General features: G+C 30.6%; 1 protein-coding gene across 10 annotated transcripts in view; it reads left to right on the top strand.

Annotated features, from left to right (window-relative positions):
- The first annotated feature begins 7,725 nt into the window (after nt 1-7,725).
- LOC126755583 (transcription factor collier) overlaps nt 7,726-26,325 on the top strand; it is an 89,255-nt gene continuing 70,655 nt past the window's right edge. For 4 of the 10 annotated variants that reach the window (XR_007666506.1, XR_007666503.1, XM_050468260.1 and 1 more), the window contains exons 1-3: nt 14,260-14,656; nt 24,704-24,921; nt 25,204-25,259. Coding sequence is in view for 4 of the 10 variants with exons in the window: in XM_050468260.1 (XP_050324217.1) it covers nt 14,466-14,656; nt 24,704-24,921; nt 25,204-25,259 (465 nt within the window). In the remaining 6 variants the exon portion in view is untranslated. Of the gene's footprint in view, nt 7,932-14,253; nt 14,657-24,703; nt 24,922-25,203; nt 25,260-26,325 lie in introns of those variants that run through there. The other 6 variants (XR_007666505.1, XR_007666502.1, XR_007666507.1 and 3 more) reach the window with 4 other exon arrangements.

Below are 26,325 nucleotides of genomic sequence, written 5' to 3'. Positions count from 1 at the left end.
AAATTCGCTCGATACAATGCAAACGGGTACAATTAGAAAATGTGTACATATGTGCATGTATAGATGCAAGTACATAATGTATGTATGTACAAATATGTATGCTTGTGTTGATATGTGTATGCAGTCGTATTCGCTGTCGGAAGGGGTTAAAATTCCATGGAAGAAGTGCGAAAAGTCATAGAGTTGCATGGCTGCTTGGAATAAAGGATGGTCCAACCGTTTATGTGGAAGCCTGATGTGCCATTAGCAAAAATATGTGTATGTATACACACTTATACACATATCTATATGTATGTAAGTATGTATGTAACTATTTATGATTTCTGCACAAATATGCGAAAGTGTTTGTGGGAAGCATGCTTTTGAGCGTTTACTTATTTTTTGGCTATGAAGTTGTTTTTGTTTGTTGATTGAATGATATTATGGAGCTGATTGCTGGCTCAGTGACCCAAATACTTGTCATAAATCCATACTTTGCTTTACATATGAAAGATATTGAATATAATGGGTCCTATATGTATGTCTGCTTTGAATTATAAGGTTTGCGACCAGACAAGTTTGCTATAATTTAAAAAAAAAAGCGTTGCACATGAATTTGAAAATATTCTTCGCAAACGTAAAGTTGATCCGGCAAATAGTTCCACAGATATGAGCGTAATACTAAAAACTTTTAACTCAGTATAATCGGCTCACATATAGGAATAGAAGAAAATGGACTGTCATTCAGGTGCAGCTGGAGACACAATTCTTCAAGGGAACACCTGAGGTTCTGGAACACAGGATATCCTAAACAGTTACTTTGGGGTAGTTTTGATGTTGAACGGACGAAAAAGCATAGTAACATAGTAGGGGTCTTTATAGGGCACCTACCCTTAAGATTCCTATTCCAGAAAATGGGAAAAGTGGATATGGAGGAATGCAGACCCCGCGCGGAAGATGATAAAACGCAGAAACATTATCTATGCGAATGCCCAACCTTCAGTTGAATGAGACGACACATATTCCACGGCTTCCAATGCTCCGACTTAAAAGTCATTGGGCAGCTGGGGTGGTAAAGAATCAGGGTTTTTGTACGGAATCTACTGAGTTACTAGAGAAGGCTTAATTTGGTTTCCACCCGGGAGCACAATGGTCCTTAAGCTGGTCTATGTGTGGCCGCCTGCGGTCTGACGTTCAACCAACCAACCATAATGCAGGTTGGAATGCAGACCCCACGGGGAAGATGATGAAACACTGGAACATTATCTATGCGAATGCCCAACCTTCAGTTGAATGAGACGACACATATTCCACGGCTTCCAATGCTCCGACTTAAAAGTCATTGTGCGGCTGGGATGGTAAAGAATCAGGGTTTTTATACGGAATCCACTGAGTTACTGGAGAAGGCTTAATTTGGTTTCCACCCGGTAGCACAATGGTCCTTAAGCTGGTCTATGTGTGGCCGCCTGCGGTCTTACCATAATCGGCTACCAAAGCTTTAAACGCGTTTTACTTAAATTCGGTTTTCAGCTTTTTTTTAGCCAAAAAATCAAAATTTTGCTGTTACCTGTATTCATATATTGTAATAATAATTTTTTTTTTGGTTTTTGGATTTGAGACAATTTTAAGCAGAAGAATCTTCCTCGCCGTCAAATTATTTAAAATTAATCACCGATTATTATAGTATATTTAATTCTGTAAATTTTTATTTATATACATGTTTATAGTATAGTTAATTGTGAAAATTTGTATTTACTATATATTTAAAAAAATGTTTCTTCAAAAAAGTTTACAAAAACACCTTTTATCTGACTTACAAGTGGACATAACCCCTTAAGGCTTAAGGGAACACAAAATGAGTTCATTCATAATTTTACTCAGTATAATGCTTACAAGAATATTTCGCTTTACGACTTCTACATCGATAATTTTCCTATTATTAACATTTATTGCAGTCTTTAAAAAATCTTCGGCAGCAATTTGGAACTTCTTTGGATGTATCTTGGACAGCTAAAAAAATTTCGACAGTTTCATATTAATTTTTGTTTTTTAATATTCAGTTATATTTAGAATATGTCTTATTATTACAATGACATTAACTGAATTTGCTGACAAAAACATAAATTATTATTAATTTTTGATTTTTTCTAATTTAAAAAAAAAACCTGAAGAATTTGTTATATCCACTTGAAATGTTATTTAGGGCTTATAAAATATGCTTATACCAAAGTCAAACAATCAAATTTATGTTTCAATATTTTGTGTTTCTTCAATAACTAAAAAAATTAGTAAACTCATATTAAAAGAAATTTATAAAACTTCCTATTAAAATTCTGCGCCAAAACACTCAAAACGCATGCACAAAACAATTTTAGCGCCTCTTTCAATGATGTTAACCATCAAGCAGTGCATTATAAAGCCAAACACTGCCTTATCGACGCTACTCTTTATTCCACTACGTTCCGCTAACATTTCATATTAAATTTTTTTACAGTGAATTCTATCACTTGTTCTCTCTCTTTCGCTCTCTGTGCACCGCAACCACTTTTTCACGCCATAACGGCACTGGAAATGACCGCCAATCACAGCGTTGCTTTCACACAACAAATCACCAACGCGCGCACACACACAACACCGAACACCAACAAGCAGCAGCAGCGTCGAAACGCACGCATGCCGACGCCAGCAGTGCTGCCAGCGGCAACAGCATTGGGAAGGGGCGTTAACTAAACCGAACAGGCTTCAGCTTCATTCAGTGTTCGTGTGTGCGTATGCAATCGCATGACAATGGCAAACTGCTGTGTATGCTTCGTCAGCTGGCATGTGTATGTGTGCGCTGCTCACTTGGGAGTTTGCGTAATACTGAGCCATCTTGTTTGCGCATGCTGCGAGCGACCAACAAGCCACAGTGACGAAATGCGGCAGACAATCGGGCTGACTAGCGGTTAGGCAGGCGAGCAGAGTCGATTGTCGCTTGCAGTCGTGCATATGCGTATGTGTTCGTGTGCGCTTGCATTTGCGTGTGTTATTTTAGTTCGTTTTTATGCATTCATTAATGGGGCCAATCGCAACTAATACTTGTCAGCGCAACTAAAACAAAAAACAAAAAAGAAATAGAAATAGAATAAATAAAAAAAAAAACAAAAAATACGTAAAGCAGCAACGAACTGCTAATTAGCTGTCAGTTACATTATGTTAGCATGTTTGTACATGCATTTTTAATGCATACTCACACGTTTCACTGCTAATGCTTACATACATACATACATATGTATGTAAGTTTATGTACACTCAAATTCAGTTTCATTAAGCATTTGTTGTTTTACTCATTCGCTTGCCAGTATCATTTGCATTCCAATTTGCTCAGTGTGCGGTTGGTTCGTGCGCTGATTTCTACAGTGCATCGGTTGCCTTCAATATTTTCGGATTTATTTGTAATTGGGTTGAAGCAAAGTTGCTTATGTGCAATATACATACATACAATAATAATAATAAATAAAAAATAATGTTATTTTAAGGAAGTTAACCTGATTACAGTTAAACATTATTATCTGTATTAAAGGCTTATATGGGTTTCATCGGGTAAAAAACAGCCCTTTTCAACAATTTTTTTCTCACATAAAAAATTAAATATTATATTAAAATTTTTTATTATTACAAACATACACTATTAACAAAGAAATTGTTAAATTTTTGGAAACAAATATTTGAAACTCGGTCATTGCGTCGCCATTTCCGGTGACCCCTCGGAAAAAAGATACGCCCGCGTTGACAGGATAACTCCTTACAGGATCATCTAAAGTGAAAAAAATACGTGGTTCTGGTTCAAACCTCAACTTAGATCTTAGATGAAAGAAAAAAACCGAAAATTAGATTTTTGGCAGACTTTTTTACAAAAAAAATTAAAATTTCACGTAATTTTTTTTCAAGTAGTTGTAATCGAAAAATATCATTCTTTGTCCAAGTCTTTAAGAATTGCATCTCAAAGACCTGTGTAGAATTTCATGAAGATCGGTTGTATAGTTCTCGATAAATCTTGCTAACCGACTTCAAAAACGCAGTTTCGAGAAAAACGCGCTTAATAACGGCCTTCTTAGCCTAGCTAGCCTCGAGCACACAAGTTCTCAACACTGTACCTCCTAAACTATTACTAGGATCAACTTGAAAATTTAGGACAATATTTTGGAAGTGTTGCAGAATTTAAAAAGATAATAAAAAAATCGATTTTTTGAAGCCTGTAAACCCATGTAACCCCTCAAAAATTCGGAACAGCCGAATTAACGGTGATGTTATCTACAACATTAATAAAATAGTAAATTAACTTAAAATATTTTTTTTTCTTTTTTTGAAATATTTTGATTAATTTTTGTATTTTATTTATTTTTTTAATAAATTTTCAAAATTTTGGTTTTTAAGTTTTTTTTTATAATTTTTTAATTAATTTTGGTATTTTAATGTATTAAACAAATTAGTTTTTTATTTCTAATTTTTTTTATTTATTATAGTAGATATATGAATTCATAAATGTGTGTACTTAACGAATGTACATATTTATTTACGAAATGTACCGTTATCTCAGCTGCAATCGACACAAGTCGCCAAAGCAAAAGCAGAACTATTGTTTCCAATTAGTTGACAACAGCTGTATACAGATATGTACATATGTATGTATATGTATGTACATATTATGTACATGTAGTGTATGTGAGCATATTTGCAAATACATATGTACATACATATGTACATATGTATATGTATAGACTGCTGTTTTTAATACTTTCATTTCTACCGTTTTTGCTTTGCGTTTCTCTTATTTGCTTTATTTATCATTTTTTATACTTTTTATTCTTTTTCAAATATGTATGTTTTATACATACATACATATGTACAAATGTATGTAAGTATTTCCAAACTCATACATACATACATATATTTTAACGTTTCTTATATTTTTTTGTTATTGTTTCAATTTTTTATTACTTTTTTATTTTTATTTCCATTTTTTTTTTTGTTATGTTAACTTGTATTAACCATTATGGACGCCTCCTAATCACTATCGTCGTGCTGCTCCGACCAGTTTAGCTTCCAGCACTTGCCATTGCTGTTTCTGTCTTTCTCCTCTACATTACTTTATCCACATATGTTCGTTTGTTGGCTCCTTCGGCGCTGCAAAGCCAGCTCCTATTCTCCTATTCACAACAGTTAAATCTGCGTCGGTTGTTAAGCACCTACAGTAATGTTGGAGCAGGGAAATTGAACAAAAATTATACAGGGTGATTATATAAGTTTTTTAAGTTAACAGAAATAAAATTTTAGGATTTTTCTGACACATACAGTTAAGTACAACAAAATAGGATCACTTTTTCAACAGGAAATTTATTTAAGTTCATTGAGAACCTTGAACGATAGCTATTGATTGCTTTGGGAAAATTATTAGTGAGCAAAACGGGTTTAAAAGAGACTTAGAAACGCTTGAAATAAACTATATAATAAATAAACGCTAAAAATCAATCAAATCGTAGATATGACTACAAAATAAAACTTGATTGGCACCCTGTATAACTAAACTGCTTCAAAATATCTCATATAACAACAAAAATTATAGTCGCTGTGTCTTATCTTCACAAGCATACTACATCTTGGCCTACATCTTCACCTTACGATCCACGATTTGGCCCACGAATAGCAACCATAGTGTCTAGGAGCACTTACACATGCTTACCAACAACAACAACTTGTATTTGTACGTTCAACACTGCCTTCTACAATAATCGCGCAGCACTGAAGTTGGTTCCTCACATCTACGAGCTGAGCTAGCGCTGCATACGCTCCTCTACGCTCCTCTCATGCTTTACTACACGTCTTCTCCTGCTCCTTTCTTGCTTTACACCAGCCCTGCCGCATATGTGTTTGTTATTCCACTGACGAGCGCTTAGTGCACCTACTCGTCGCTGGCGAATTCCTCCACCGACAGCAATTTGGCGTCTCGTGTGCCGTGCGCCGATGCGCCTGCTCAGCGCAGCGCCACTAGTGATAGGTTAGGTCTTCTAAAATGCTTCCTTTTCAACTTTTCTTTTATTATTACAACTTATTTTTGTTGTAGTTTCTTTTCCCTAATTGACACGATTTTATTATTTCTTTTCGTACGCAGCGCTGCCATGCATTGTTGTTATTGTTGTTGGCATATAGTCACTAAGTTGTTGTTCTTACTGGCATGTAGTATCTCAGTTGTTATTGTTATTGCTTTTGTTGTTTTTTTTCCTCACATATAACCACTAGATTCTTGTTGTTGTTACTGGAATATAACCACCAAGTTATTGTTTTTGTTGGCATATAACCACCAAACTGTTGTTGTTGCCTTCGAAGCCCGGTCGCTGGTGGTTGGTTGGCTGCTTACTTGACTGCAACAACAACAATACTAATATCAAAGCAGTTCGCAAAGCAGCTCTTGCGCTTCCCAACAACAACCACAACAATACTAAACTACGCTATCGACTCTTTGGCTCTGCCTTTGCCGCTGTGCGTGCGCAACAACAACAGCAAATGCTGAAGAGCACTGCTGCCACTGCACCACCATTGTTTTTGTTATTGCGCTTACTTAGTACTTCCAACAGTGGTGCTTTCACACACACAAACACACTCACATCGATCGAACCGTTAGCACACTCCCATGCGCTTATTGTTATTGCTGTGCTGTGCTGAGCTGCGCCTGAACCCTCGCCAATGGTGATTCGTTGGCTCGTTGCTGTCGCCTGCTGCGTCGCATTGTGACCGTGCCGAGGCGCTGGCTGGCTGGTTGGTTTTGACTCGTTGGCTCGCTGCTTCTGTGCCGTGTTGCGCTGTGTGCCGAGCTCGTCGTGCGCTGGTATTGTGCTAGCGCCGCAGTGGTCGTAGCAGCAGCAGTGGTTGTAGCAGCATTGCCGGTCATAACATCACACTGCGGGATTCAGTTGGGGTTTAACAGCCACTCGGGACGGTACAGCTGTCGCAAGAACTTTAGGCAAGAGAGTTAGTGTCACACATATTTGAGCCGAAAAACACACAGTGCCAGAGCTCAGAAGCTGAATTGTTTTGTTACAATTTTTGTTGTTATTGTTATTGTGTGCCCACACAGAACCGGGGGAAAAATATCGAATTCTCAGCGGGTTTCAGTGCTACCGTAGTCGAGCGTCAATGCAATTTTCGACACAAATCAGCGCCGTTGTCAAATCGCATTCGATATTGAGAAATTTCCTGGTATCATTCGAGGAATTTGCGTATGCGTCAGCGGTGAGCGTGCGACTGACCAATTGATTGACTGCGTGCCGACAAGTGTTTGTTGTTGGGTGACAGTGACTGTGCGGCAGAAAAGTGCTTGTGTAAAATTTTGACGCGCGTGACGTAGTACCCTAGGGGACCAAGTGTTAAAAAGCCGAAAGTCATAACTGTAAATATTGCAAGTCATAACTGTAAATGTGGAACTGCGCAGAGTTAACTCAAAATTGAAACGCGCGCTATAAACTAATTATCGCGTTTAGTGTTGTTGTTATTTTAGTTTTATGCTAAAACAAACTAGTTTTGTGCTAAAATAAACCAGCGTGCTAATCATAACCACACGCTGATCACCAAAATAAAAAAAGCCGCTTTAATCAGAAATTTTTGAAATCATCGTCGCCCGCACCCGCACCAACAATTTGCTCTTTTTCACATCCCCTACGTGCTTGTGACGGCCTCAAGCTGCGTTCCGACGAACCAGTACCGGGCTTTAGCTCGGCCACACCATGGCCCACGCTCGAGCTGGAATGGGGTCGCAAACTCTATCCGTCGACGGGTCCACGTTCGGCCAGCGGCCTCATGTTCGGCCTACCACCGACCGCGGCGGATATGAATCAGCCGCGCGGCCCCATGACATCGCTGAAGGAGGAGCCGTTGGGTGCGCGCGCCTGGATGCAGCCGGTCATCGATCAGACCAAGTAAGTGCGAGCGGCTTGTTTTTTGGTTTTAATGTGATAAAATGGGTATATTTGAAGTTTAAGGTATTTTTGTGTTGCTTTTTGATAGCGGAGATAAGCTTAGCGGTTAATGCAGTTTGGTATAGGAGAAAATTGATTATGTGTGTGTGCGAGTGGGTTTGTTGCTGAGTAGATTATTATTATATTGAGAAGCTGTACGGATTATTATTATTTTTTTTTTTTTTTTTGGAATATATTCCTTGAAATTCTGCAATTTTATGGAAATATGTCTTTATACACATACAAACATATAAATTATTACGGTAGAAGGGGAAAATGATTAAAAAACTAAAGGCAGCTTTGAAAGTCTCAATCTTCCAGCAATGAATTTTATTAATTGAAATTTCAAATATTTTTCTAGTGAAATTTAAAAAATCGTCGTAGAAAGACCAGTGAAAAACCAAATTTTTTTAAATTTATTAATTTTAATTATTAATTTTGTTCTTGTTTTAAATATTTAAATTTATTTTTCATTTTTTCCTTTTTTTTGTAGAATGACTAATGTCTTACAATAATAATTATCTGGCAAGTTTTAAAAATAAATTTTTATAATACTAAAAGTATATAAAATTGGAAATATAAAACTAAATTTTAATAAGACTTTAATAAAAATAAAATAAATATATACGCAAAATCAAATTTAATATTTTATAGGCAATGTAGTCTATAATATAAATTTTCCATGCCATTTTTAACATGAAAATTGTTGAAAATATTTGAAATTGCGTAATTTTAAATAAAAATAATACATTTTTATCAAATTAAACAACATTGTAAAATGCAATTTGAGAAATGAAGCTTTTCAAATATTCCTATTTAGTATTTTTAAAATAATTAAACTAATTTTTTTTGTACAAACAATTCCATATTAAAATTTTCAAAATGATTAAAATAATTTTTAATAACAACAACTAAATAAAATTGTGAAAAATAACTAAATAAAAATTAAAATTAATTAATTTGAAAAAAAAAAAAATTATTTAAATTCAATATTCAAATAATTCAAACTAATTAAATTAATTTTTATTAATAATAATTAAAAAAAATAAAATAAATGTTTATCAATAATAATTAAAAATAAACAAAAATTAATTAAATTAAATTGAATAAAAATGTTAAAAATAATTAAATAAAATTAAAATTGCTTAAAACAGAAAACAAAAAAATATATATTTTTTCCATTTAAATGGTTGTTAAAATGCTTTTTAAATCAAAAATTACTTTACTAAAAAATTAAAATTTCTTTTTAATTGCTGTTAAAATGGGTATAAATTGAATAAAATTATTCAAACTAATTAAATTAATTTTTATTAACAATCGGAAATGAAAAAAATAAAAAAAAATGTTAATAATTAAAAAAATGAAATAATAAAATTAAAAATATAATTTTTTATATAAAATTTTACAATAATTTTTATAACCAATGAGTGAGTATTCAAAAATTAAATTAAAATTCAAGTTTATTAAAAAACATAAGACTAATTTTTTTATTTACATTGCTGTTAAAATGGGTAAAAAAATTAAGGAAAAAGTAACTTAAGTACTAAAATTATTAAAAAACGTATTTGTCCTAATAAATAATTAATAAAATTAGTTTAAAATTAACAATTTTAAATTAACTAAATTAAAATTCAAACAATTTAAGAAAAGAAGTATTTTTTAATAATAAATTGCTTTAAAATGGGTATAAAAATTTAAGGAAAAAGTAATTTAAGTACCATAATTAATAACATTTTTTTCGAATATATAATTAATAAAATTAGTCTAAAATTATAAATTTAAAATTAACTAAATTAAAATATAAGACAATTTAAGGAAAGACATATTTTTCTATTTAATTGCTGTTTAAATAGGCAAAAAAATTAAACAAAAAAAATATTCAAAACTTTAAAATAATTATTTACCTATATCCAATAAATTAATTAAAAGTCAAGTTATTTAAAATAATATAACATTTTTTTACTTAAATTACTATGAAAATGGGTATAAAAATTTAGGAAAAAAGTAATTAAAATATCAAAACTGTTAAAAATTAAATTTTCGAATAAATAGTTAATAAAATTAGTCGAATAATTAAAGTGAAATTCAAAAAATTTAAAAAAATAAATATTTTTCTGCTTAAATTGCTGTAAAAAAGGTAGAAAAATTGTGTTAAAAAATTATTCGAAACTCAAAAATATTTATTTGTATCCATTAATTTAATTAACAGTCAAGTTATTACAAAATTAATTTTTTCCTTTTAAATTACTGTTAAAATGGGTAAAAAAATTTAAGAAAAAGTAACTTAAGTATCAAAATTATTAAACTAATTTTTTACTCCGAATAGTTAAATTAAAATTAACATAAATTTATATAAATACATTTTTTTAAATGGCTATTAAAATGGGTTACAATATTTAATCATAACATAACTGTGCTAAAAATAGTTTTAATAATAATATAACATTAAAACAAATAAATAAATAGTAAAACGTGCTTTTTCCAAATAATGAGTTAAAATTTAATAAAAATTAACTAATCAAAAATTGCGAAGAAATATTTATATTCAATTTTTTTATAAAAATATTAAATAATAAAAAATATTTTTTATAATATTTTTTTATAAACATAACTGTATTAAAGAATATTTTCAATAATAATACAAAATTTAAAAAAAAAATCAAATAATAAAAATTACTTTTTTTTAAATGTGTTAAAACTATATAAAAAGCAACTTATCAAAAAATTAGAGGAATATTTATATTAATTTTTTTTATAATCGAAACTGTGTATTAATATACAATAGTAAGTATATTAAGAAATAGAAAAATAAATAATAAAAAAGTAAGAAAGCGAATAATATTTTATAAATAATTTTTTTTTTTAATTGAAAAGCCTAATTTTGTAATTAAATAATAAGAATAGTAAATAATATCATAAAAAATAAACTCGTTAAAATCAAAATAATATAGTTGTGAATAAAAAAATATTATAATAGTAATATATTATGACTGACCAATTTTTTAAAAATTTTTCCATTCCCTTTAATAATTATTTCTAACATTAAGTTTTTATTTTAAATAAACAAAACAAGAAAAGCCGTTAACCGAAGCTTTAATATACCGTACACAGTTGCATTTCTTATGGCATAAAAGGTTAAAAAAATATTTAAATATGGCAACTACTGAACAACTGAAAAATAATAATACCCTTCACAGTAGGATTTCTTATGGCATAAAAGGGTATATCAATACATTTAACTCGATTTTGATTGCTAAATTTTTAAGGCAGCTATATGCTATAGTGTTCCGATCTGAACAATTTCTTCGAAGATTTTAGCGTTGTCTTAGACAACAGTCTATGCCAAATTTTGCGAGGATAGCTCATCAAATAAAAAAGTTTTCTATACAAGCACTTGCTTCCGATCGTTCAGTTTGTATGGCAGTTATATGCTATAGTAGTCTGATATCGGCGGCTCTTACAAATGAGCAACTCTTTGAGCAGAAAAGGATGTGTGCAAAAATTTCATATCGATAACTCAAAAACTGAGGGACTATTTCGCGTATACATATATTATAAACATCAAAGTCGAAAATGTAATGAACAAATTTATTAAAAAAATTATAAAAAAAAATTAATTAAAAAGTGCAATAAAAAAATCTACACAATTTTATATTTAATACTGCAACTAGAATACTTTTTCATCTATAATAACATTTCAAAGCGCTGAAAAAAAATCGAGAATAAATAGTGTTGTAAAAAATAAAAATAATTTCTAAGTCAAAACAAGCCGACATTTATTCAAATTTAGTTTGTCTTAATTTACAAGCGCCCCACGGCCTTGATTAGTAATTGACACTCTCACAACCTGCATTCAAACAAATGTGCATACATTCTTATTGGAAATCCAACATCAAAACAAAGCAACTCGCTTCGCCCACCAGCTGAACGCCATTGCGAAGCAAACAAATCGGCAAATGGTGGCAGTGAACTCTAGAAAATGAAAATGAGAAAATGCGCGTAATTTGTTTACCTGCCATGCACGCACACATGCCATATTTACGCTTAGTTGAAAGCATCCCTGAGCTACGCACAACAACGCACTCCCTTGCGCCCCCCACAAGATCGCTAACTAACGACGCCACTGCGGCTGCATGCCACCCTTTACCGTTGGGAATTTGTAATGCGAAACGTCTCGCAAAAGTCTCCCCCGAAAATTAAAGCGCTACCCACACACACACACACGCACACGGGTAGTAAGTCACATGTGACCCCATGGAACCACGTGCAGTGGCTGTGTGTTTTATTGCGTTTTACTTTTTTGCTCGTTGTGGCCAAAAAAGCAACAGAATGTTGTTGAAAAAGTCGTAGAAAGAAGACAGCAGCAAGTTGGCGTCCTTTCGAAAGCCGCCGGTAGAAATACAAACGTCACTCAAATGTGTCTTTGCATGTGTATATGTGTATGTATATATGTATTTTGTTATTTTGTAGCTTTTGCGGTGTCAAAGCTTATTTGACTAAACAGAAAGTCAAAAAGTAAACGCGCTCAGCAAATACACTCCAAATCAAATACTAAAAAAAAACTCAAAATCGCACTCAAATTAAAAAACTCAAAATCCCACTCAATTAAACACTCAAAATTATTTCGAAATTTATTAACTTTAAGCTACTGCACTCAAATCTGAAAACTCAAAATTCCACTCAATTAAGTGCTCAAAATTACTTCGAAATTTATTCACTTGGCGCTCAAGCAGTTTCCGAAATTTCCTTTCCGACGCACTTGGCAACCATTTGTGGCACTTTTCGCGCCAACTTTCATCCCCTTTTTCATTTTCTGGAGCCGGCTTGCTGGCTGGTGACTCTCTGCTCCAGGAGTATGGGTTTGCTCTACGCCTACTCCATATTATCTGCGCTGCCGACGCTAGTTAAGTTAGATATCACAAGCTTATGTATATTAACTGTTTACTTCTCGCATTCTCTTTGTTTGGCAACATGTATGTGTGAGTGTTTGGCAGTATGTTTGTATAAGTGTTTGGCTGTATGTATGTATGAGCGTGCGTTTGTTTGGGCATCGCATTGTGTATACGCACTCCATAATGAAGTCCTTTGCCGTTTGACTCAAAAGCCGTGAAATGTATGTCCGCAGTTTATTTATTGATATTTGTTGTTGTTGTTATTATTTGTATACCCAGAATAAGATACATATTAAGTTTGCCACGAAGTTCTTAACACCTAAAAGGAAACGTCGGAGATCCTTTAAAATAGGTATATGGATATATAAATGAGCAGCGTCCTCAGCTGAGTCGAGCCTTTTCCGTCTCTATATACCTCTTCAGTTCCCTCAGTTTTTGAGATATCGATTTGAAATTTTGCACACATCCTTTTCTTTTTAAGAAGCTGCTCATTTGTTGGAACCACCGTTATTGGACTACTATAGCATATAACTGTCATACAAACTGAAGTATTAAAATCAAGTCCTTGTAAGGGAAACTTTTTTTTTGAGAAGATATCTTCACAAAATTTGGCACAGATTATTATCTGAGGTAATAATGTAATCTCCGAAGTTCAGATTCAGATCGTATCATTATATCATATAGCTGCCATACAAACTGAACGAACAAAATCAAGTCTTTGTAAGAAAAACTTTTTCATATGAAGAGATATCTTCATGAAATTTGAGGTGTATCATTGTCCAAAAGAACGCTATAATCTCTGAATAAATTATTTAAATAGAACCACTATAGCGTATAGCTGCCATACAAACTGAAAGATCAAAATGAAGTCCTTCTAAGGAAAACTTTTTATTTGAAGAGATATCTTCGAAAAATTTGAGACAGAATTATTATCTAGAGCAATAATTCAATTTCTGAAGAAATGGTGCAGATCGCATCACTATAGCATATAGCTGCCATACAAACTGAAGGATCAAAATCAAGTTCTTGTAAGAAAAACTTTTTCATATGAGGAGATATCTTCATGAAATTTGACATGTATTACTATCTAAGTCAACCCTATAATTTTCTCAGAAATGATTCAGATCGAACCACTATAGCGTATAGCTGCCATACAAACTGACCGCTCAATATCAAGTTCTTTCATGGAAACTTTTTTATTTGTGAAGGGTATTCTAGAGTTAAAAAAAATATTTTCTTGTTTACGTTATGTTTAGTGTTTTCTTGTTATTTTCACTTTCACTTTGGCTTCCTTTTTTATTGCATACCTTGCTGTAAGCGCGTTCTGCGGCGGCTTATTGCTCTTCTAAGGGTTTTCTTACGATTTTGGCGTGCGTTTCGCTGTGTGTGCGTAGGCGTCTCTGTATGTATGTATGTGTGCCTATAAGACTCTGTATATACATATGTCTGTGCGTGTTGTTTATCAGATGTGTGTGTGAGTATTATTTGTGTTTTTTGAGTATTATTTACATGAGTGTGCGTGTAAGGTAAAGGGATTTTGTTTGTTTGTCCTGCGAAAGCTTTTTTGTTTGGTTAGTTTTCATTGAGATGCTTGAAGCGTGAGATGTTTCCACCAGCGAGAAAAAATAGCGTCGAAATTCCCGTTTACGAAATTGTTAGTGAAAGCGAAAGTGCGCGTGTGAGTGCCTCTGGCAGTCCAACTAGCAGTAGTAGTTGTTGTGAGCGTTTGAAGAAGATGACAGCGGGACTTTTATATTTGGCGACGGCAAATCACAATCAAGACAAGGCGTTGAGGTAGATACACATACACATACGCACATAAATATTTATTTGAAAAGCATAACAAAAGTGGAAAATTTCAAGTTAAAAAGTGGCAGGAGAAAAATATAAATAAGAATGAAAATGTATAAATACGTATGTAATTATAAATGCGAAGATATACATATGTACATGTAGATAAATGCGAAAAATGTATAAATGCGAAAAATATAGATGAATACAAAAAATATACACATACATACATACTATATTTAAATCCTCCAAAAAAATTTTGGTTAAAAAATATTTTTTTTTTGTGCAAAAAATCTATAAAAATTTAGCGGCAAATTGGCGAGCAATTAAATTTGACGCGAAATTACTCGTATTTTTGTTGGAAAAAGTGTGCATGTGCTTATACAGTTACATTATATGAGCTATATGTATATGTATGTACACACACATATACATACATACTATAATCATTGCTGTTGGAAGGCAAATACGCGCGAACAAAGAAAATAATGTCAAATTTTGGGGGCAGCAATTGAGTTTATACATACATATGTATGTATGTATGTATACATACATACATATATGTGCAGAAATATGCGTATGTAAACATATGATACCCAAATATGTAAATATTGACGGGAAGTTACAATTTCTGTTCATTTACTAAAGTAAATTACATACAAAAGCTCAGTCGATTTAGCCCAGTCCAGCTATCCGTATGTAGATATGCCAACTAGTACCTTAGTTTTTGAGATATCGTTATGAAATTTTGCACACATTACTTTCTTCCGAAGAAGCTGCTCATTTGTCGATATCGGATCACAATAGCGTGTAGCTACCATACAAACTGAACGATCGGAATCAACTGCTTGTATGGAATGCTTTGTCATGTGACCAGATATCTTCACGAAATTTGGTGTAGATTACTTTCCAAGGCAGGGCTACAATCTCACGAGAAATTGTTTAGATCGGATCACTATAGCATATAGCTGACATACAAATTGAATGATCTACATCAAGTCCTTGTATGGAAAACTTTTTTATTTGACAATATATCTTCATGACATTTTGCAAGAATTATTGTTCTTTGTAACGGTACAATATTCAAAGATATTGCTCAGATCGGACTATTATGGAATATAGCTGTCATATAAGCTGAAGTATCAAATCAAGTCTTTGTAAGGAAAACATTTTTATTTGATGAGATATCTTCATGAAATTTGGCACAGATTATTGCCAAAAGTAACGCTGCAATATAACAACAAACTGTTTAGATCAGGTCACTATAGCACATAGCTGTCATACAAACTGTAGTATCAAAATCAAGTCTTTGTAAGGAAAACTTTTTTATTTGATCAGATTTCTTCATGAAATTTGGCTTGTATTATTGCTTAAGGCACTGCTACAATATACCAAAAAATCGTTCATATCAGATCACTATAGCATATAGCTGCCATACAAACTGACCTTTCAAAATCAAAAACTTGCATGAAAAAAATTTTATTCATTAAGATATAATCATGAAATTTTGCATTAATTATTGCTTGAGCTTGCACCACAGCCTCCGCACATATTGCTCAGTTACTATTTTTTCTATAAATTGTTTTCCATACTCACAAAGCAAAAACTGAGCTAAATAAGTATATAACAAAACCATAAACAGAGCCATGTGGTGAAGTATTAATAGATAAGGCTCACATTAATGACTACATCAATATTAATATGTGCATACATACATGTATGTATATTTTATAAAAAAATCGAAATCGAGTTTTTATTGCTTACGATTCACTAGATCATGTTACATATACATACATACATATGTAGCATACAATTTTCAGCTTCCACTGTCAGATATAACCAATATATAACCACTATATAACCAATATAACCATTTTGTAACCAAAATACAAATTTTCTTTGAACATGAGTGGTTTCTATTATATCGTAAACTCAGAGCATATGCTTTAAAATATAGTACATATTTACATGCATACATATATGTACATGTATGTATGTACAAGTATGTATGTATGTATGTGCAATATATGATTGTACTTAATATATGTACAAATTTTCTTTGAATAATATTATATGATTGCATGTGTAAATAAAACAAGTAAAATTATATAACTTATGTACATAGCCGTTCCAAAAACTACCCAAACCATCCCGAAAAATGCACCGCTATATAACGTACGTATAAATCATCAAACAATGGCAATAAGTTTAGATAAAAAATATTTGTATTGTGCAGCGTGGAACAAAGGCTTTATTAATTGTATACACACATATATTATACATATTAACTGTAAATGCTATTTTTTCAACAAACACCGGAGGCAAAAATTTGCAAGCGGTTTAATTGCTGCAAAGAAAACATAATAAAATGAACGGATATTTTTTGCTTCAAAATTTGTTTAATATAACTCGAATAAAAACAAATTAAAATTAAAAAAAAATAAAAAAAAAATTAGAAAATTAAAAAAAAAATGTTTAAAAATTAGAAAAATTAAAAAAAGTTAAATAAAATGTAAAAAAATTAAGAAAAATTAAAAAAAAAATAAATGACAAAAATACACCTATATCTTAAACAAAAATAAATTACATTTCAGAAGCGCTTAAAAATAGAAATTATTATAAAAATTTTATTGCTTCTGTCACTATCTCAAGGCAATTAAGATTTTTTAATATATTTCGAATAAAAACAAAGTGAAATTAAAAAAAAAGGAATTTAAAAAAAATTAAAAAAATTAGAAAAAAATTTAAAAGAATTAAGAAACAATTTTTTTCATTTAAAAAAATTTAAGAAAAAAAATTAAGAAAATTAAAAAAAATTAATTAACAAAAGTACACCTACATCTTAAAAAAGGGAAATTACACTTCAGAAGGTTTTAAAAATAAAAATTATTTTCAAAAATTTTATTGCTTCTGCCTTTACCTCACAAAGTCCAGACGCTGAAGCCAATTTTCGACGGTTTTCAAGCATAAATCGGCCGATACTGCTGCAATTTCACGTTCGATATTCGTATGAAGTTCATCAATTGTCGCTGGCTTGTTGGCAGAGACCATAGACTTGACCATAGCCCCACAAGAAATAGTCTAACGGCGTCAAATCGCCGACCGACGTGACGAATTAACCGCGCCATTTCGTGAGATAATACGTTCACCAAACTTAGTTTTCAGTTTGTGACAGTCGCTGTGAGGCTTGTGGTGTCGTCCTGTTGGAACCACATTTTGTCCAAGTCCATAGCAGCCAATTCGGGTAAAAAAATATTTGGTTATCACTAAGAGGTAGAGATTCTCATTCATAGTAACGTGCGGGTCTTGATCAACACGGAAGAAGTACGGACCAAAGACGCTGCCGGCCCATAAACCGCACCAAACCGTAATTTTTCTGTGATACAATGGTGACTCATGTAGGTATGTGTGGATTGCTGGCTGACCAATAACGCAGATTTTGCTTATTGACGCAGCCATTCAGCCAGTAATGAGCCTCATCGCTGAAATTTTCATAAAAAAATTTTCAAAAAAAAAAGTTATTTTATAAAATTAAAAAAAAAAAGAAAATATAACAAAAATTTAAGGAAAAATAGTTTTCGTGCGATCTACGGTCGGAAAGAGGACCCCTTCCCTTCCTCTTCTCGTGGTTGTATTTTTTAGGGTTAGCAACGGTTTAACTCGATTTCTGGCAAAACCACAAGTCCTATCGAAAAAAGTTATATGGCAAAGTTGTAGGTAATGAACAGATCTACAACTTTTGTATTAACAACTTTTTCACATAATCTCAAAATTTGTACGAAAAATTCAAAAAAATATTTTTTTCTCTTTTTTATATAAAAATGATATTTTCAAAGCCTTCCGCAATAGTCTAATGTATTAAAAAAAATTACAGAATTTACTAACATCTTACAAATACTGCACATTTAAGTGCAAAATATACAAAAATGCTACTTCGCACTTTGCTACTTGCTGCGCACATCCTCTTCAAGGCAGTGCTGTTTGCGGCCTCTCGCTGTCTCAGTGCTGGCATTCGCCACAATATCTTTCAGTCAATAAATTCAGCAATGCAATTGCTTATGCAATCGCATATGTTGGAGCAATAAAATGCATTACATATGACCATATAAATATAGCGATGCATATGCATCCACATACAAGCATACTACTGAGCGTGTGCCGAGCGAGCGCCGTTGCAGCCACTTTGTCAGCTGAATAAATGTAAAATAAAATGCCTGCCGACTATCGATTTTGCATAATAAATCAACTGAAGTTTTACACATTTTTATGATTTACGAGCTTATACTCGGAAACACACACACACGCAAAGATACTCAGTGTGGTTATGTGTGGTTCGACGTGGTATAAAGGTCAGAAATTAGCCGGCGAATGAGTAGTTGTGAGCACTTATGGCGGGAGGTGAGGGCTTTTGCTTTTATTGTTGCCATTGTAAGCGGCCAATTAAATTAAAAGTATGCTTTATAATTGCCATGAAGTGTGAGGTGGGCAGAAAAGAGACGTTCTATAGCTGGCGCTTCGCTCAAATATACATATATGCATGTATGTGCGTTTGTGTAATTGTAAACGCTGGAAAAATTTAATTTAATATTTATTTGACTAGCATAGCATATTGTTTTTATAATACTTGGTTACTTCATTACTTTTATAGACAGTCTCCTGAGCCAAATAACTATATACTTAGATACAATGTATGTATATAAGCTAGGCAAAACATTCATTCATGGTTGAAACCCAACGGAAACGAAAATAAAGTAACACATATTGAATGAAAAATAATTTACCTGTGATCTGAGGTCGGGTAGAGGAATGAGTGGGGCGTTGTTGAATTCTTAAGGGTTACCCATGGTTTATCTCGGTTTGCGCCAAAACTGTGAGTCCTAGAGAAAAAAGTTGTATGACAAAGTTGTAGATAATGAAAAGATCTGAAACTTTAGTCTTTGCGCCTTCTTCACATAACCTCAAAATTTCTGTGAAAAACTCAAATAACCCAGTTTTGGAGTTTTTTATTATTATTTTGTACAAAAAAATGTTTTCTTTCATGGAATTTCGTGTGAATTTACTTTCTTATGTCCCAAACACACTGTTTTAATAAATAAACACAATTTGTTCTTTGTTATCATTAACAATGTTTTTAATATTTTTTATTTTTTGTTGTCATGGCCACAAATATTTTGTTTAGTTGTAAATTGTATAGGAAATAATGAATAAAATACAACGACGACTTACTTTATATGCTCTATTTTAATAAATATTTTTTTTTTAATTTAACTATTTATTTTTGAAAGGTCAATCAATAAAGCATTGTTTTTTTAATATTTTTAAATTTTTTTTTTCAGATTTAATTTTTTTTAAATCACATTTTATTTTTAAAGAGTCATTAGAGAATTTTTTTAAATATTTTTTTAATTTTTTTAATTACATACCTTTTTTAAATTTGTTTTTTGAAATATTTTTCAATATTTTTTTTTTAATTTTTTGAATGTTTTTATTAAAAAAATTCACATTCTATTTTCAAAGAGTCAGTAGAACAAAATTTTTTAAAATATTTTGTTTTTTAATAGATGCTTTTTTTAAATATTTTTTAATATATTTTTTTAAACATTTTTTTTTTTCATTTTTTAAATATTTTTATTAAAAAAATTCACATTTTATTTTTAAAGAGTCAGTAGAAAAAGTTGTCTTTAAATATTTTTTTAATTTTTTTAACTATGTACATACTTTTTTTTAAATATTTTTTTTTTTAATATTTTTTTTTTTAATTTTTTAAATATTTTTATTAAAAAAATTCACATTTTATTTTCAAAAAGTCAGTGGAACAAAATATTTTAAAATATTTAGTTTTTTAATACATACTTTCTTAAATATTTTTTTCACATTTTTTTAATATATTTATTTTTTTTGTAATTTTATTAATCATATTTTATTTTTAAAGAGGTCAATAGAGTATTGTTTTTTAATATTTTCTTAAACATTTTTTTTATATTTTTAAATATTTTTGTAACAAATTTGTATTGTTGTTATATTTTTATTTTCTATAATTTCGCATATTTTAAAAATAATCTTATTTGCTTAGGAATTTGTTAGAAAATTAGTCTTTGATTGTTTTATTTCAAAATTATATTTTAGCGATTTTATAGTTTCGAAAATCATAAAATTATCAAATATTCAAGAAAATTAAAAATTATTTAAAATAAAAAATAAATTAAATCAAAAATTATTTACAATAAAAAATAATTTATATTTAAATAAAAAAAATTTAACAAACAGTTCATATAATTTCTGGAAAAAATATTTTTGAGGTTAATAAAACAGTTTTAAATACAAATACATACATATGTAAGTATAATTAACAAAATTTCTAGAAGTATGTTTTCGTTTTAAAAAGATTTTAATTAAAAAATCGAATATCTAGAAAAAGTATATTCGATCAGGAATACAATAATTGAGTTTAATAAAAAAATTAAATAAAAAAGTTATTTCATAAAATTTGTAGAAAAATATTTTTTCGCTTTAATAAAAAAGTTTTAAATACAAAGACCTTGAACAAAATTTCTAAAAAAAACATGGTTTCGTTATTAAAATAACAAATTACATTTTTTTTCATTATTTAATTATTTAAAAAAAAAAATAATAAAAAATTATTTAATAAAATTTTTTTATGTATGTTTTCATTAAAATAATAACAAAAACATTTATTTAGTTAAAAATGAAATTCAAATGAAGCATTATTTAACAAAATTTCTAGAAAAATTATGTTTTCGTAAAAAAAATTAAATTAGAATAATAAAATAATAAGTAAAATTAAAAAAAAATTGCATAAAAAAAATTAATTAATGAAAAAATTTTAAATAAAAATTTTTATTTTTAACAAAGTTACAGCCAAAAAACGCTTTGTTTCAAATATTCGCCACTTGGCTGCTATTTGCCAAGCATTGGCATGCCTTTGTCAGCTGCTAAATAACAAATTTTAATCTTCATTACAAAGCGTTCGCATACCTTTTAATTCCATAAAAACATGTACATGTATACATACATATGCATATATATCTATGTGTCAGTGTGTGTGTGTCCGACAAGGAGTGACTGTAATTTTGCATTTTGTCATGCAACTATTTAATAATAACCGCAGTGTGTCGCAGAAAAATTAAAAAAGTTGAGAAAAAAGAAACTAACGGTATTACGTTGGTGCAATTTTCCATGAATAAATAACAAAATCTGATAAAAACGGCATTTTCTAAATTAAATTGTTTGCAATGCGCGAGTGGGGGTGTATGCTCACATACATAGCTGTGTGTGTATATATGTGTATGAGTGAGCGACTAAAGACCGTTGGCGAAAAGTAAAAAAAACGCTAGCTTTACCTTTATAGCTAAAATATACTGGTATGTGTGCCCCTCATAACCAAATGAGTAGCTGTGACTTCAACGTTATCCTTTGGATATCCTTTGACATGGAAAAATAGTCAATATGTTGCAGTTGTTCTTGTTGTTGTGTTTTACTTGTATGAAGGCGTTTACAAGCCCATAAGGTCATTTTTGTAATACACACACTCTATAGCTACTGTACATATCATACTGACTATATTTATTTTTCCGAATGCATGCATGTGTGTGTGCGTTTGTATGCATGTGCCGGCAAGTTGTTGACATTTAACATATGCGCAACCACTCATTGCAATTATCATGTCTGTTTGACATGGACACCGCACATAAATAGTCGAACATAACAAATACATATGTACATATGTGTGCATAAAGTCATTTACATGTGTATATTTATACATATATACATACAAACATATACGCATAATATAGCCATATGCCTTTAAATATTTGCGTATTAGCAATATACTATTGGAGTTATGAACTCTTAAAGGCCTTCGCAGTGAAAAAATATGAAACACTGTTAGCTGCGACTGTAGCGTAGCTATAATACACTACACAGGTGCATTTTTTATGACATAGTGGGTATAAAAAATCTTTATCTTGGATTTTGAGCGTTCAGTTTGTATGGCAGCTATATGCTATATTAGTTCGATCTGAACAATATCTTCGCAAATTATAGTCTTACCCTCAGTAATAATTCATACCAAATTTGATTAAAATATCTCATGAAATAAAAAAGTTTTCCATACAAGTACGTGATTGGGAATTGGTCAATTTGTATGGCAGCTATATGCTATAATGATCCGATCTAAACTATTTCTTCGAAGAGTGCATTATTGTCTTAGATAATACTTTTCACCAAATTTCGTGAAGTTATCTCATCAAATAAAAAAGTTTTCCATACAAGTACGTGATTTTGATTGGCCAGTTTGTATGGCAGCTATGTATATGCTATAGTGGTCCAATATGGGCGGTTCCAACAAATAAGCGGCTTTTTGAGGAGTAAATGAGATGAGCAAAATTTCAGAGCAACATCTCAAAAATTAAGGGTCGAAATCGCGTATATAAAGACATACTGGCGGACCAAGCTTAGTCGACTCTGCTCAGCACTCCGATCATATACAAGTATATGTACAATTTTTGGGGTTTCATACGCTTTTTGCTGGGTGTTACAAACTACTTGGCAAACTTAATATACCCTCAAAGAGTATAAAAATATATTCTTGATAGCGTTATTGTGAATTGTTCTATGATTGTAAATTGGTTAGCGTGTAAACTAACAACATTTGTTATTGATATTTACTTAAAAAACTTCACCTACATATGTATATCAGACTATTTTTTTAATTTTAATTTTTTTAATTTTATTTTTTTTTTAATTTATTTTTTTTTTTTTTATTTAATTTTTTTTTTTCATTTTTAATTCGGACAATTTTTTTAACTTTTTGAACTATTTTTTTACTTTTTATTATTTTTTTAAATTAAATTTGTTTTTTTTTTTTTAATTTTTAATTCTTTTCTAATTTTTACGTTTTTGTTTCATTTTTAATTTTTTTAATGTTTATTTTGGACACATTTTTAAACTTTTATAAGTTTTAATTTTTTTTAATTTTTTAAATTTTTTATTTTTTTTTTAATTTAATTTGTTTTTTTTTTTTAATTTTTAATTCTTTTTTAATTTTTACTTTTTTTCATTTTTAATTTTTTTTTTTATGTTTATTTCAGACACATTTTTAAACTTTATTAAGGTTTAATTTTTTTGTAATTTTAATTTTTTTAATTTTTTTATTTTTAATTTTTTTATTTTAATTTTTAATTTTTATTTTTTTGTTTTTTAATATTTTAAAAAAAATTTTTGAAGTTTTTTTGTAATTTTTAATAATTTTTTAATTATAATTTTTTTTAATTTTTATTATTTTTTATTTTTCAATATTTTTATTTCCATCAATACATAATTTCCCAGCACACTGTTCACAGCTTTTCCCTAAAATATAGTGTTTTGTACTAAATTACTGTTACCGTAAACTTATATACCGTTATAGTATACCTGGCCTCACAATCTATCTATTTACCAGTCTTCCCTTATACTACATATTTGTTCTCATTACTTTTCTAAAACACTGTATTAAACATTTATCATTACTTCGCGCGCTTGTCGCCTGTCATTAGTGACACAGTCCATACCAATTAATTTGACATAATTTATGACGTGAAACTACGCTTGCTTTGGATACCTAAATGTCGATTACTTGATCGCCTGATAAGGCCATGCATTCATAGCCAATTATGCATACAACTTATATCGGCTATGCGAGGACTTGTATTAGTAATTGCTGGAACACACCTTGTTAATGGCTTTTTTAAGAAATAGTTTAATAAATAGTTATTGCCTTTCCCTTTTCATGAATTTTGCATTGGAAATTTGATTACGCTAGCTTAAACTAAAGAATACTATATATAAAATGTGCGCGCGTAAAGGTATGCTACGTTTTGGAACAATAAATTTGCTTTTTGCAGCTTTTCGGCGAGAAAGTTGGTTATTATACTGCTTCAGTGCAGATTTTCTTATATGTATTTGTATTTTTATGTATTTCTTATACTTGAAAATTAGAAAAAACTTTCCTTAATTTTCATATATCTAACATTTTCTTTTTTCTCTTTCCAGTTTGGGCATTGGTCGCGCTCACTTCGAGAAACAGCCGCCGAGTAATTTACGCAAATCAAACTTTTTCCACTTCGTTATTGCGTTGTACGATCGTGCCGGGCAACCGATTGAAATCGAACGCACCGCATTTATTGGTTTTATCGAAAAGGATTCAGAATCGGATGCGACAAAAACAAATAATGGCATACAATATCGGCTGCAGTTGCTCTATGCGAATGGTGAGTAATGAAACATAATTTATAAAATAAACTAAACTATAAAAATTTCGAGAAATTTCAAATAAATGAATTGTTTTACTAGAAGAGGTTAGGTCCGCTTATTTCCACTTTATATTACTTTTCTTTGTAAATTGAGCGATTTTTTGTATAATTTTGATGATTTTGTTTTTTTTATTACAGTATATTTAGCAATCTATTTAGTATTTTAAAATATATTTGTTAATATATTTTCATAAAATTTATTGTTGTTTACTCTCCTTTTCGCTCTCTTCTTTTAAACAGGTGCCCGTCAGGAGCAGGACATATTTGTGCGACTCATTGATTCGGTGACAAAGCAGGTAAGTCTGATGACGTTAGAATGATTTGACATGACATGATTATATAGCGAATTGAATTAAAAAAAAAAAATTGAAAAAACGAAATTTTAAAAAATCGCATGCGAGTAAAGTCGAAGAGTATGTTGATGCTAGAATGATTTAGACGTGATTGTATAAAGAATTGAAAAAAAGTCTAAAAAATTGAAGTTTTGAAAAAAATGTGCATGCGAGATAAATGGAAGAGTTCATTTGAATATGTTAGAATGATTTCAGCGTGATTATATAAATATTTGAAAAAATCCAAATTTCAAAGAATAGCAAAAATTAAAAATTAAAGAAACAGTTTTGAAAAAATCGCATGCGAGAAAAATCTAAGAGTTCATTTGAATATGTTAGAATGATTTCATGTGTTGATAGCGAATTGAAAATGAAAAACAAATTTAAAAAATAACTTTTTAAAAATCGCATGCGATAAAAATCTAAGAGTGCATGGAAGTTAGAATGATTAAAGCGCAATTATATAAAAAATTGAAAAAATAAATTTAAAATGAAGTTTTAGAAAATCGCTTACGAGTAAAATTTAAGAGTTTGAAACTTCTTAAAAATCTCATGCGAGCAAATTCACCGGGTATTCGCAATTAATTTCTTGAAAAAAAATCAAAGTGTTGAACTTTAAAAAAATAATTTCCTCAAAAAAAAATCGAAGTGTTGAAACTTTAAACATATGTATCTCTCTCATGCGAGTAAAATCGCCGGCAACCTGCAATCACTTTCTTCGTTGGCAAAAGTTTTTTCGTAGCTTTTTCTTATGAATCTGCTCCAAACGCCAAAAAAATATAGCAACACTTTTGCCATTTGCCATTTGTTTTTATATTCACCTTTAATCGCACATATGTATACTTGTATGTATGTGTGTGTATATGTGCGCGCTTGCAGTGAAATCGAACATAAGTTGCGTACAAAATTGATTGTCACAGTTAATTAAGTGCGTCCATGGTACACGCCAATAAATTGAGTTGTCAAACATGTACGAGCAGCAGCAAAAAAGAATTAATAGGGGTGTTACCACACACATACAACCACACAC

This window comes from Bactrocera neohumeralis, chromosome 4 (assembly GCF_024586455.1).
Source record: "Bactrocera neohumeralis isolate Rockhampton chromosome 4, APGP_CSIRO_Bneo_wtdbg2-racon-allhic-juicebox.fasta_v2, whole genome shotgun sequence".
Lineage (NCBI taxonomy): Eukaryota > Metazoa > Arthropoda > Insecta > Diptera > Tephritidae > Bactrocera > Bactrocera neohumeralis.
The sequence above is the reverse complement of the archived record's forward strand: the minus strand, read 5'-3'. Positions and strand labels throughout refer to the sequence as shown.